Source organism: Cicer arietinum, chromosome 6, assembly GCF_000331145.2.
Source record: "Cicer arietinum cultivar CDC Frontier isolate Library 1 chromosome 6, Cicar.CDCFrontier_v2.0, whole genome shotgun sequence".
NCBI classification, from domain to species: domain Eukaryota; kingdom Viridiplantae; phylum Streptophyta; class Magnoliopsida; order Fabales; family Fabaceae; genus Cicer; species Cicer arietinum.
In genome coordinates, this window is record NC_021165.2 from 1,976,580 (window position 1) to 1,991,073 (window position 14,494).

General features: G+C 25.6%; 2 protein-coding genes across 2 annotated transcripts; both read left to right on the forward strand.

Annotated features, from left to right (window-relative positions):
- The first annotated feature begins 258 nt into the window (after positions 1-258).
- LOC101503753 (uncharacterized GPI-anchored protein At4g28100-like) lies at positions 259-2,944 on the forward strand. Its single transcript, XM_004503241.4, has 2 exons — positions 259-1,083; positions 2,414-2,944. The coding sequence occupies exons 1-2, from the start codon at positions 391-393 to the stop codon at positions 2,750-2,752; spliced, it is 1,032 nt and encodes a 343-aa protein (XP_004503298.1). The 5' UTR covers positions 259-390; the 3' UTR covers positions 2,753-2,944.
- An 8,265-nt stretch (positions 2,945-11,209) lies between these two features.
- Positions 11,210-13,107, forward strand: LOC101504081 (protein MOTHER of FT and TFL1). Its single transcript, XM_004503242.4, has 4 exons — positions 11,210-11,506; positions 11,582-11,643; positions 11,801-11,841; positions 12,627-13,107. The coding sequence occupies exons 1-4, from the start codon at positions 11,309-11,311 to the stop codon at positions 12,845-12,847; spliced, it is 522 nt and encodes a 173-aa protein (XP_004503299.1). The 5' UTR covers positions 11,210-11,308; the 3' UTR covers positions 12,848-13,107.
- The last annotated feature ends 1,387 nt before the right edge of the window (positions 13,108-14,494 follow it).

Here is a 14,494-nt window from a genome sequence, read left to right on the forward strand (position 1 = left end):
GACAAAAAAATTGGGATAAAGTAAATTTACCACAATGAAAATTCTGAAAAAGACTGCATCATCAATCTCAAACAAATTCTTCTCCTCCATGGAACTAATTACGACTACTAATCAGTAAAATCCAAACCAGTAAATAAGTTTCCTTTACAGAATTAGAGCAGAGCATGCTGCCAAACTTTTCTAAACCCCACACCACCTTTTATTTTCCCTTTCCCTTTCCTTTTGGTTCTGAATAGTGAATTCTGACCCAACACCCCATACCATACCTCACCTTCACCAAAATTCACTTCTTCTTTTTTAATATAAAAAATATAAAATAAAATAAAAAAACAAGATCAAGAAAACCACATCCACATTCACATTCACTTCACTCTCTCTCACACAAACACCATGAAACTAACACTCTCTCCTAAATCACCATGCTGTTTGAAAACCCTTCTTCTGATCTTCACCACTCTTTCATTTCCTTCTTATCTTTCTCTCCCTATTCCTGATGCAGCAACAGTTCAACAACTCACACCAAATCCATCTTCACAAGGAACAATCCCTGCATTTCCAGAACAAGCTGATGTTTCAAGGTGCCCTTTGAATCTCTCAGATGAACACTTCAATGCAATAAAAAACTCATGCAGTTCCAAATCTAACAAAAATCATGCTTCTGATAATAACAATGAGCTTCATCGTAGTCGTTGTTGTCCTGTTCTTGCTGCTTGGCTTTATTCTGCTTATTCCGCAACTGCCCTTGGAACTGTCACTAGTAGTAGACACACTACTTCCTATGATATGCCTTTGTTGCCTGATGATTCTGAAACATGTGAGGGTAATTTGGGAAAAGCATTGAAACTTAGAGGGATTGAACTTTTTCAACCTAATGAGACTTGTGATGTGGTTTATTGTTATTGTGGTATTAGACTTCACCCTTTGAGCTGTGCTGAATCTTTTAAACTTACTAAAAGTGGAAATCTTGTTGGAGATGAAAATGTGAAAATGTTGGAGAGAAATTGTTTGAGTAGTAGTAGCAATGGTGTTAATGGATTTCCTGGTTTAGGAGGTTGCTCTAAGTGCTTGCATAGCCTCTATTTGGTAAGTTTTATGTCAACTTTATTTCCTTTTTTTCTCATAATTATCTCTTGATTTGTTTTGCTCTTTTGCATTTTTAACCACTTGTTTGCTTTAATTTCATGGATCTTAGTCAAAATTGAAGAAGGTTAATCAAATTCAATAAGGTTTCATCTTTATTGTGAAACCACCAAGCTTCATGTTTGGTAATTGGGGGTATTAATATTATCTTTTAGCTTTCCTTTAGATATGTAAAGTTGAAACCAACTTGTTGGACGCAAGTGGTTAATGAGTTTCAATGAATGACGAATCTGAGTTGAAACGCTGGTTGAAACAATATTTCATTAAACTTTACTTATCTCTCAACCGTATTCCAATTACTAGGGCCTATTATCCCAAGAAACAAAGGGTTAAAGAAAAAAAATATGTATAGTTGAAGAACCTTAAGAGAAAGAATCATGACTAGTTAGTTGTATTAGTGAAATAGACCATAGTCAAATGAATGCAAGTATTCAAATCAAGAATGCAATGTCACCATATAGATCTTCAAAATAAATAGAAGTTTTTAGATTGTTGGTGTCAAGCTATTTGTGTTTGTAGTAGTAGTCCTTATTTCCTAATTATTTTTCTTTTTGATAACCTTCTTGTTAAGATTTGCATCCTGAATAGATGACTTAAATAGTATCCCATGTGCAAAAAATAAGAGGTTGCTTAAGAGAAGAGTTTTGTATCTTAAATGCAAAAAGACATCATAATCATCAATTTTAAGGTGGTTTCAATTTGTGTGTCAACTTTAGTCTTCTTGTTCTTGGCCATATTTACATTGCAAATTGACTGCTAATGAGTAAAACTGAGATTCTGATTCACATTTCTTATTTAACTCGTAGTTATTGGCATTAGATGACAACATCTGTGTCCACATTTGGATTTATTATTCCTGTTTCTGATTTACAGTTTGCAGTTTACAAAAATGCTGTCCGTTTGTGTATAAAATCCATGCATTGTTTCAGAATCTTAAAAATTATTTAAAAATGTTGGACTTTAGTAGTTGTTTGTTTGTTGCATTTTAATAGATATTTTCTAGTGTGTTATTTCAGAAAAAATAAATGAATCATAGGCTTAACATAATGTTCTGCTATTAAAATCTTAATATTCCCATCTAATTTCTAAGCAAAACTAGACAACATTTTTCAAAGCCAAATAATTTAGCTGAGTTTTTACTTTTTCCTAATAATGTGCAGCTTTGACTATTTTTCAATGAATGGATGTTACACCAAACCTATTTATTGTGCAGAATAATGTTCTGTTTATGTTTGATTATTATCTAATTGAAATAATATGTACTTGTATACAGCTTAGAAAGAAGACTTCAAATTCAAGCAAAACATTAGATAGAACAACCAAGATTCATAACAAAGATTGTGAACTAATGGGGTTGACATGGCTTTTGGCTAAGAATAGGACAGCTTATATTCACACAGTTTCTTTGGTTCTTCGTGCATTGATGTTGAACTCTGATGGCTCTGATCCACAATCATGCACTCTCAATAGTGATGGAATGCCTCTAGCTGTTGATTCCTCTGAAATGTTTGATCAATCTTCATCAATCAACCTTCAACCACCAATCTTTCTTTCTTTGTTATTTCTATATTTTGTTCTAGTTATTATGAATTTCATTCTATTATCCACTTAACTCAAATGAGAACAAAAAAATTGATTTCATCTTAGCATTTGTAAATTTGAATCTTAGCTTTGGTGCCTTATTACTAGGAATGTAATATTTATTAGTGTGCGCTTGGTTTCCCCGTAGCAACAATCAAAAGAGATTCTAGACACATAAAATTGATTTTGAGATTTGAGTTATGTGATTGAAATTGATTTTGTATCTCGAAAGATTTGAACTTAAAAGTAGAATTTGTACTTTTTGAATCTAAACGTGATTTTTACATTTAGACAAATAAGTTATTGCCTAAATTTGTAATAAATCAAAGTTAATATGTTAATTTGAATCAAACACTAAATGAACACTACAACAAAACACAAAACTAAACAATTCAAAACACTAACAAAAAAAATGTCACACTTTGATAAATAAATTACTTAAAAATGCAGGAAGAAAAAACAAAATCTACATAAAGACTATTTATTTAAATAAAATGAAGAAAAAAAATGACGTTGAGAGATAATTTTAAATCAGAAATGGCTCTAAATCACATTATTAGGTGAATGAAGAAGATTGAAGAGGGAAGATTGAGAAAGAGAAGTGACTAGTTTTTTGAAATAGTATCATTTTATTGTTCAAGTCACTTTTATGTAAATGTATTTAAATATAAATTATTTTACATTTAAGTTAATTAAATGGTCCGTTTGTTTAAAAAAAATTTTAAAAATTATAATATTTTAAAAAATAATATTTTGAATGCAAAATTGGTTTAAATAATTTATCTCAAAATATAATTGCAAGTATTTTAGTTATTTGCTACAGCTTTTTCTGAATAATGAAATTACGAAAAATGATTAAAATAAAAAATTATTTTGATAAGTTATTCATAAAAATTATTATTGAAAGATATACACTTTTTAAAAATAATGTAATTTTTATCATGTTAGAATTTTTAATAATAAATATTTAATTTATTGAATGTCAATATTACTTTATTTAATCGGTAACAAATAAATCTAAAATAAATTTTACTATTTTGAAGTAAATTCTTATAAAAATTATATTTAAAAACATAAAGTTAAAAATTATTATTTTTTAAATATTACACAAACAAGACCAAAATCAATTATTTCAAAAAATAATTTTGTCAAAAAAGTTATCAATTGAAATTTGGTCGACTTGATTGACGCAAAATTTATAAAAAAAATTAATTTTAATTTTGGTGGGTGTCTATTGCCATTGCCATGTGCTTACAGCGACTAGTGGTTTGTTTGGTGGGACAAAATTGGATGTACTTTTACTCGTAGTGATGTTATTATTTTCTAGACAGTTGTGTGCTTCACGGGTGAGTTATCATTTATAGTGTTAGTTAACTTCTTCACTATATATTTTTTTCTCAACTCAGTTGCTTTGCTATCAGAATTTACCAATGATAAGGACGTATCACATCTTCAACGTGAAATTAAAATAAGGTAATAAATAAAGGAAAGCAAAAACATAAGTCTTTCAACATTAGACGAATAACACCGTGATGTTTATGGAAATTGAAAATGTTGATCTTTGTATATGAAAGTTATACTTAGCATTTATGTTGTGTTTAAGGTTATGGCCATATTTCAGTAGACCTTACTTAATTGGAATGTCAACTACTCCCCACGAATTATTTTGAAGGGTTAAACTAGTTGAAGGGATTTATTTCAAGGTTTAAATTTATATATTATAATTTTTTTCTTTATATTCTTATAGTATTACGCAACACAATTTTTGTTTGGTATAAAATCAAATGAGTTATGATAAGCTGTGTATTAACTAATTAGAAAATTAAATTTTCACTGTTTACCACGTATACATATTATATTGCGCGTATAAAATATTTTTTTTTTTTTATTTTATAAATTATTTAATAAGTAAATTAGTTAATGAAAGTATTAAGGATCGGAAAAATATTAAGTATAAATAGAAAAATCGTGAAATAAATAGTAAACACATTGCTAACATAAAAAAATATTATTTATAAATTGATAAATCACGAGACAAGTAGTTAGTACATTATGAATTCTCAGAACGGTACAACGTATAGTTCTTGAAGGTACAACATATAAACGCTATTTTTTCCTTTAACTAAAAAATGATAAAAAATTCTACTTGAGTTCTTGATGTTACTATAGAACACTTGAAATGTCTTATTTCATTTTTTGAAAATTATAGACAAAATGAATTTGAAAATGTCAGATTTCTGTTAAAGAAATTTATATAATTATTAAATATAATATTAATAATTTATTTATTAATTTTAAAAAGATCTTACAATTTTATTTTAAGCCTCGTAACGTGTTAGATCAACGCCGGTTGCATCACTGATTAATAATTCAAATGTAAAACAAAAAAATTATCAAAAAAATATATTGAATATTGTGTAATTTATACTTTAAAAATATAAAAAGTGAAATTTTTCACTCAAAATTTATTTTTATTTCTTAACAAGTATTCAGATATTTATTATTATGATTCATATAATATTAATTAAAATATATAATTAAAAAATGTAATTAAAATTGCATTAAATGTGCCACTCATTTTTTAGATGTTGTTTTTACAAATGTGTTATTCATAGCATAACTAAATGCCCAAAACAACTTAACCTAATTAACCTTTTTTAGGTGGAAAAACCACCAGCTTGAGAAATCATACAAGAGGTAGTCCAAAGTTCAAGCAAAGACTACCGGATACATCTCTTGTAAGAATTCCTTGTAAATTCTTATTAAAGTCCATATATATATTTCTGTACCCAAAAAAGTCCATATACATTTATTTTTTTCGACTAATGTAATGTAAGGCCATTCATAAAATTTAGCTTGAATATGTTTTTGGGCTAGCAAAGAAACGATACCTTGGGGAAACAACTTTGCCAGTTCCCACCCTGTCTAGATAGTTATATTTAATTAGTTTTGAGATATTGTGGTCCATGTAATGCCTTGGCCAAACAATAAGTTGCTATCATATCTTAAAATGAAGACCAACAAGTTAAGCCTTATTGGTAAAAAAGGGAATTGTGAAACGTACCCGTGAATTGGATACGTACCCTACATTTTTTTCTATTTTCCCAAAAGACATTTTAATTTTATACACATTATTTTTTCTCTCCGTTTTCACTTTTACCTTCAATCAATTTCCCTTATCACATAGTTAACAAATGTTTGTACCGTAATGTTTTCTTACTTTAATGTACCGCAAATATATCAAAAGGTTAAGTGTATATCCAATATACTTCATCCGATTCTAGATATAAAAGCAAATTGTGTTAACAAAATTTTAAATAATTAGTTCAAAATGTGTTATAGGTAGTCTGTTAGCTCAGGAAATGAAATGTTAAAACTATTGAAAAAGGTTTATTAGTAATTCATTCAATATGCATAATTATTACTATTAAATGTAATATGTGTTAAATTAAATGCAATATATTCAATGTTATTAGGAATAGTTATTACATTTATTTATATATTACTCCTTTTGTTTCAAAATAATTTTTTTTTAAGGGTTTTATAGTGTCTTTGTTCTTTTTTAATTGTTGTGTTAGAGTTTTTTACGATAACTAATAAATTTTATTATTTTTTTATAATTATTTATCTTTTTATATTATATATTTAACTATTTATTATCTTAGTTATTATATTTCTCTTTTTACCATAAATAATTAAGGTTATCAATGATAAAATAATAATTAATATTATATTGAATTTTAAAAATAACATGAGTATTCGATTATTGAAATAAAATGATTCTGCAAATGCCATAATTATAAAAAAAACGGAGGGAGTGTTAATTAAAAAAGATAATAAATTAATGTATTTATAACAAATTTATAAAATTATTCTCATTAATTATTACATATCGAAAAGTATCGTAAATATATAATGAATAGTATAATTACTCGAAAGTTGTGCACATAATATAAATACTAATTTTGTTATGTTTCAAATTATATTTTGAATTCGAATATAAAAATATTGCATTTATGTATATAAATTTTATGTTCAACACTCCATCTACAAATAAAACAAAATAAAATTTAAAAATAAAATATTTTAAAATACAATTTTTTGTGGGACGACATTTGTTTTTATAACAGATGAAGTAAAATATTCTGGTTTGGATTTTTTTTTTCCAAACACTGTAAGTTTTAAGTTGCTATTCTTTACAACTTTTTTTTAGTCAAATACCATTTTATGTTGAACTATTCATATTTACAAAAGTTTTATGATTTTAAAAATATGAAAGGGTATTTTTATTTTAAAAAATTTATGGGTTTTGTTCCACAAATTCTTTTTTTTTTTTATTAAAAAATTCATTCATTCATAAATTACATAAAAAATAGTACAAATTCAATATCACTAAAAAAACTAAAAATGATAAATATCCGAGCATGCTTCCAAATTATTCATATAGATAAAATTTTGATTTATTTATCACTAATCTTTTAAATTATTTTTTCCCCGTTATTCATTATTTTTAATTAAGTGTTGAGTTAAATAAATATTTATTTTAATATTAGTTATATAATTATTGAAATTAATATGGCTATCAATTTATATATAAAGTAAAATTAAATGCAAATAAAAACTCAAACTATAGAAAATAATTTGATTTTACCAAAAAATAAATATTAAAAATAAATATTTTACCAAAAAAAAATGTGAAAACAAAGTGAAAAAATGTGAAATGTCATCATCTCATAACATTGGAACTTGATCCTCAAAAAATGTAATTGCCACGACGTCATTATACTAAAAATAATTTTGTCTATGCTTATTTTCGTAATAAAATAGCAAAATTAATGTGCATCATCTTAATTTTACAAATTTGTTAGTTTTACAAAATCACATGGCTTACAATTATTTTATTTTACTAAACTTTATGTGAAATCAAATATAATATAGACTAATAGTACGCTTTTAAATTAATTGTAATTAATGTTTTATTTATTATTTTTTGTAATTTAATTTTTTATGTTTATTTTAAGTGACAATTTAATTTTTTTATATGTTTTTAAAATGTCAATAATGTTTTTTTTTTTACAAAAATTCAAAAATATTCATAAAATTTTTTAAACAAAACTCATAAAATTAATTATCATTTGTAATATAATGTAAATTTTATCAAATACATAACTCAAATATTAAAATAAACTCATATTTTCATCTCCAACAACATCAAATTCATCAAATAAATAATGAAAATATGAGTTTATTTAAATATTTTAAGTTATGAATTTGATAGAATTTGTATTATATTGAAGATGATAATTAATTTTATAGATTTTGTTTAAAAATTTTGATAATTCTTTTTGAACTTTTATAAATAAAAAATAACATTGTTGCCATTTTTAAACTAAAATATCAAATTTTTATTTAAAAAATTAAAATAAATGATTAAATCAAAGAAAAAGAAGATAAGAAACTATAACGTTAAGTTAAGGGATTCCATATGTTATTTAGTCTATAACATAACTTATGAGGTGATTTGTGTCTATTTTTGTCTAAAATGAATTCTTTAAATTATTTTATTTTTTCTTATGTAAATAAATGCTTTTTTTAATATTAATTTAAGTTTAATTTGATTATGTTTTATAAATATTTCAATTTTGATCTATATCGTTAATATATTTTATGAATGACCTTGAATCCGAAAACAATTTTCCGAATGGAGAAAAGTCTCAAGGAATTAACTGCTATTGAAGAATCTTCCAGGTCATTGATGAGACCATGACGTATGCTGTTATACTAGAAACGAGGCCGTGCTATACTACCATTAAATCCACCATTCCAGTCTGTACTCCCTCCTTTTCTGCCATTCATTTACCTTGTGGGCTCCACCAAACGGATTTCACGCTGTGCTCATCCAGAGGTGCATGAATTAATGGTTTTTCTTTTTAAAACTCATCAATCACTGTTGACGCATCTATGTGCTAGTAGTTTCAATCAACGGCAGAGGTAATTGCCGCGTGTCACATAATACAAATCATAAAACGCGTAGTACGCTTTTAAATTAATTGTAATTAATGTTTTATTTATTATTTTTTGTAATTTAATTTTTTATGTTTATTTTAAGTGACAATTTAATTTTTTTATATGTTTTTAAAATGTCAATAATGTTTTTTTTTTTACAAAAATTCAAAAATATTCATAAAATTTTTTAAACAAAACTCATAAAATTAATTATCATTTGTAATATAATGTAAATTTTATCAAATACATAACTCAAATATTAAAATAAACTCATATTTTCATCTCCAACAACATCAAATTCATCAAATAAATAATGAAAATATGAGTTTATTTAAATATTTTAAGTTATGAATTTGATAGAATTTGTATTATATTGAAGATGATAATTAATTTTATAGATTTTGTTTAAAAATTTTGATAATTCTTTTTGAACTTTTATAAATAAAAAATAACATTGTTGCCATTTTTAAACTAAAATATCAAATTTTTATTTAAAAAATTAAAATAAATGATTAAATCAAAGAAAAAGAAGATAAGAAACTATAACGTTAAGTTAAGGGATTCCATATGTTATTTAGTCTATAACATAACTTATGAGGTGATTTGTGTCTATTTTTGTCTAAAATGAATTCTTTAAATTATTTTATTTTTTCTTATGTAAATAAATGCTTTTTTTAATATTAATTTAAGTTTAATTTGATTATGTTTTATAAATATTTCAATTTTGATCTATATCGTTAATATATTTTATGAATGACCTTGAATCCGAAAACAATTTTCCGAATGGAGAAAAGTCTCAAGGAATTAACTGCTATTGAAGAATCTTCCAGGTCATTGATGAGACCATGACGTATGCTGTTATACTAGAAACGAGGCCGTGCTATACTACCATTAAATCCACCATTCCAGTCTGTACTCCCTCCTTTTCTGCCATTCATTTACCTTGTGGGCTCCACCAAACGGATTTCACGCTGTGCTCATCCAGAGGTGCATGAATTAATGGTTTTTCTTTTTAAAACTCATCAATCACTGTTGACGCATCTATGTGCTAGTAGTTTCAATCAACGGCAGAGGTAATTGCCGCGTGTCACATAATACAAATCATAAAACGCGTGTCATACATTATCTGTCCCCGATTCTCTAAAGGTCCTATGCATGAAATGAAACATGAGCCACGGTTTCATTTGACACAAAAAATATGAAACTGACAAAGGACTCATATTAATTTTGGTGAAAGTTTCGCTCTTCGCGTGTGCTTCAAACTCATCTAAAATTATAACAACAGTTAATAACTTTTTTTAAAGGTCCTTTGTCCATTTAAAATATAATTTAATTGTTATGTCCAGGTAAAATGTTTTATAAACATCATAATTATTTAGAATAATAACTTTAAATGTAATTTTGATTATAAAAATTAAATATTTTTAATAATTTAATAGTTATAATTAATTAATAATATAAATATTTTATACTGATAATATATATAAATTAAATTATTGTTTATAATTTCTAATATATAAAAAGTATATTAAATAAAATATAATTATTTTACGAAATCATATTTATTAACTATAGATATATTTTGTATTATTATAAACACAAAATAAATTTAATATTTTAAAAATAATTACCTAGTAATATATAACTGGATGCTACACTTTTCAAAAAGATGAATAAAGTTACCTTAAAAATAAAAAATAATATTTATTTTGAAATATTATTTTCTTCAAAGAACACTTATATGAGAATTAAAGAAAAATAAAATTAATAAATTTTTTATTTTCACGATTGAGGTGATGTTTAATTAATATCTATTCAATGAATTAAATTTTAATTTTTTTTTAGTATTAATATAATGGAGACAACTTATGAAGGTGATTCAGCCTAACATCTCTTTTAATTTTAATTGTCACAAATAAAAAAAATATCAAGTGTTGCCTTTGTTTTTAATTTTTCTTATAAATTTGTAAAATTAATATTAATTATTTATTCTAAAATAAAATATAAGTAAAATAATATTTAAAATATATTTGTCTTGATTAAATTAGATCAAATAAATCAAATATTATAAATATTTTTTATTTATATTTTATTTCAAAAATAATTATTAAAAGTTTATTTTATTATTTTTTCTTTGCAATAAATAGTTAAAGTTTTATCGACAAAATAATATTTTTGTTAGTTACGTAATGGTTAATTAATTTGAACATTTCACGCATATAAAAGAAAAACATATCTATATATATAAACAAAATAAAAAAAAAATATAATTTTTTTTAAACTATTTTCTTTAAATATTAAAAATTATGTAAATAGTGTTAATTAAACAGTATAAATTTTCTTTACAAATAAGTAAGTATGTGGAGTGGATGGAGTAATTGATAATTAATGAAAATTTGAAAATAAAAAGAAACTTTTGTTTTTTTACAATAGTGACAAACTAAAAGCAAAGGAGTGAGTAGTATATAAGGAGCATGCCATAGCAAAATTGAAAAGCACACAGCTTCTCTTTTTTGCTTATGCATTCTTGTTCTTGAACAAAAACAAGTTGTTAATTCCGATCTTGTGTTGAGTTATCATCATGATGGCTGCCTCGGTTGATCCTTTGGTTGTTGGTCGTGTGATCGGAGATGTTGTTGACATGTTCATTCCATCTGTTGGCATGTCTGTTTATTTTGGTCCTAAACATGTCACTAATGGATGTGACATTAAGCCATCCATTGCTATCAACCCACCCAGAGTCACTCTCACTGGAAACATCGATAACCTCTACACTCTGGTCAGTCACAGTGATGATGAATCTTGCATGCATCATCATGTTTCATTTTCTTTAACTATTTCTATTTGCATGCAGGTTATGACTGATCCTGATGCACCAAGCCCCAGTGAACCAAGCATGCGCGAGTTGATACATTGGTCAATTTTTTTTTTCTTTTTTTTTTTTTATAAATTTCTTCTCACTTCTTTTTTATCATCTCCGTCTACACTTCTTTTCTTTTTTTATGATTTTTTTGTTGTTGCAAATAATTGAATTATTACGACAATATTTACTTATCATGTTTCCAATTTTCAGGATCGTGGTTGACATCCCTGGAGGAACAAACCCAAAGCGAGGTAGACATATATGTATTTGTGTGTATATAAAGAAACCAATTTTTATTTTATTATAATATATTTTCTTCTATGTTATTAAAGCTCTTGGTAAATATGTCAGACATGTTCCACCAAACTCTTAATTGTTTAGTTTCTTGGGCAAAAATCGACATGCATGCATGTTCTTTGGCTTTGCGTATGTTTCAGGTTAAATATTACAGAATTTCAGGGTTACATTACATCACATATCCTGCTTCTAACTATTTCAATTTCAATTTCAATCCAACAAATAATCCTCTCACACCTCTTTTTTTACTCCTATGCTATCCATCCTCCACGTGTCCTGCATGTGGCGGCTAAGACACGTGTTAACCACGTATGGTAAAAGTTAACTAAACATTACATTAGTCATTTAAGTAAGAAATAATATTATGATCTTATTTTTAAAATAATTTATACTAAACCCTTTTTAATTGATTTATAAAATATTGTAAAATTTTCTTTTATTCTATGCAGTTTGTGAACTTATAGTTTTACGATGCATATGCATATATACTAGTAAGCAACAATTTCGATAACAGGTGTCTTGCCTTGATATCATCACACGTGGCTCGTGCATGTCACAAATGAAGGTGTCTACTTGAATTTTAATGACTTCATGACTAACTAACGTGTCAATCAGGAAGCGTTCCACATGGTTCAATCAGATATCAACATTTAGCATTTTCTATATATATACTATAAATTATAGAAATTAATAAATAATAAAAATAAGCTTTTTATTATGTTAATGGTTGTTCTTGTAGGGAAGGAGATTCTGCCATACATAGGGCCAAAACCACCTGTGGGGATTCATCGATTTATTTTGGTTCTGTTTAAGCAGAAGGGACCAATGGGACTGGTGGAACAACCAACAAGTCGAGTGAGTTTCAACACTCGTTATTTTGCAAGTCAATTGGACCTTGGCCTTCCAGTAGCTACGGTCTACTTCAACTCTCAGAAGGAACCTCAGGCTAAGAGGCGTTGAATTAACAATCTTAATGCTAGCTACATCAAACACTAGCAACCATATATATATAATATATATATGAATAATGGGGAGGGTGTGTATATAGTTATATATATAGCAGCCTTTATATGTTATTTGATCGGTTTCAGTCCTAAGAATAATGAATAATATGTATTTGTCTTAGTCCTAAGAATAATATGTATTTGTCTTGTATGGTTTGTATGCATGGCTCTTATAACTTCTCTTTTTTCTATATATATGCCTCTCCTTTGAAAATATTGAGTTATTTAAGTTATTTATCTAGTATACAAATAGATATATCATACATCAAACTTGATATAAATACTTAACTAATATCGTCGTCTTAACGTTTGTGGATGTTATATTGGAATATTGGAATTAAAAAAGTAGGTCTTTAAAATCATAAAATTAACATTCAAGATTTTAATAGTAGTGGATTGTGACATTTATTAGTATGCGGCCACAGTCACATAGACTCGCTATTTATTATAGAAATAACGTGTAATATAAAATTTTAAGGTTTTAAGTGTACAAAATGTTTCAAAAGGTGAGTATATATGAAAATTTTGGAACCTCCTTGAGGCTATGTATCAACATTCTGGCTACATGATTATCAGTCCTACTAATTAATAGTAAAGTGAGTTATTTGGATTTGGATTCTTGGCAGTCAATTGATTTAAGTATAATAATTTCAATTATAGAATTAAAATATAATTTTTTTTAATTATGCATTCTTTTTTACTGTAAATTTAGAATCTATGTGAGATTAGGGATATTATCTTAAACACTATAAAGGTTCTTACGAAGGTAATTTTAATAATTAAAAACATTGATAAAATAAATTTTAGTTATTTTATACATATCAATTTACATGATATAATTTACACGTATTAATTTGTATGATTCATATTATTTAGTTAGGTTAATTCATGTAATATAAAAGATGTACGTATAGTATGTGTCATATTTATATATTAGACTCAACTATATATTTAGTTGTGATAATATATCGACAATATTTTTGTTCATAAAATATACGATTATAGAATTCTATATTATAATATTTATTTTTTATAATTTTTTTTAAGTATAGTAATTTCAATTATAGAATTCAAATATATATTACTTTTTACCGGAAATTATGGATTCTTTTTTATAGTACATTTAGAATCTACGTGACATTAGGGATTTTATGTAAAGGTTATGTTTTTATTTTCGAAATTAAATTCTAATAAATAATTAAAATGTAATTCTAATAATTAAAAAAAGTTGATAAAATAAATTTTAGTTATATTAAAATTTAAAATTATTAAATTGAATTTTCAAAATCAATAAATAAATTAATATATTTTATCATTCATATAATATTAATCATAATGGTAAACTATATATATATATATATAATGAAAATGGAACAGTGTACATGACAACAAACAGCGTTTATTCGTCGATGTATTCGTCGATGTATCCTTTTCTCGTATTGGTCATGTTCGACAATATTCCTTACATGCTATCTGATAGCGTTATTTATAGGCCGATTGTAATCCTAATACGTTAAAAACTTTTTGGTTGACTATATCTGAGTCAGAACCACCTAACCGAGATAGAATTGGTGACCATACTATGAACCGTGACCATACTGAA

What these genes read in the sequence shown, in the direction of transcription:
- LOC101504081 (XM_004503242.4), top strand. Translation starts at nt 11,309, where the DNA reads ATGATGGCTGCCTCGGTTGATCCTTTGGTTGTTGGTCGTGTGATCGGA. An exon ending in TCGATAACCTCTACACTCTG is followed by an intron (nt 11,507 to 11,581) that starts GTCAGTCACAGT and finishes ATTTGCATGCAG; the next exon opens with GTTATGACTGATCCTGATGC. An exon ending in AGGAACAAACCCAAAGCGAG is followed by an intron (nt 11,842 to 12,626) that starts GTAGACATATAT and finishes TTGTTCTTGTAG; the next exon opens with GGAAGGAGATTCTGCCATAC.
- LOC101503753 (XM_004503241.4), top strand. Translation starts at nt 391, where the DNA reads ATGAAACTAACACTCTCTCCTAAATCACCATGCTGTTTGAAAACCCTT. An exon ending in GCTTGCATAGCCTCTATTTG is followed by an intron (nt 1,084 to 2,413) that starts GTAAGTTTTATG and finishes ACTTGTATACAG; the next exon opens with CTTAGAAAGAAGACTTCAAA.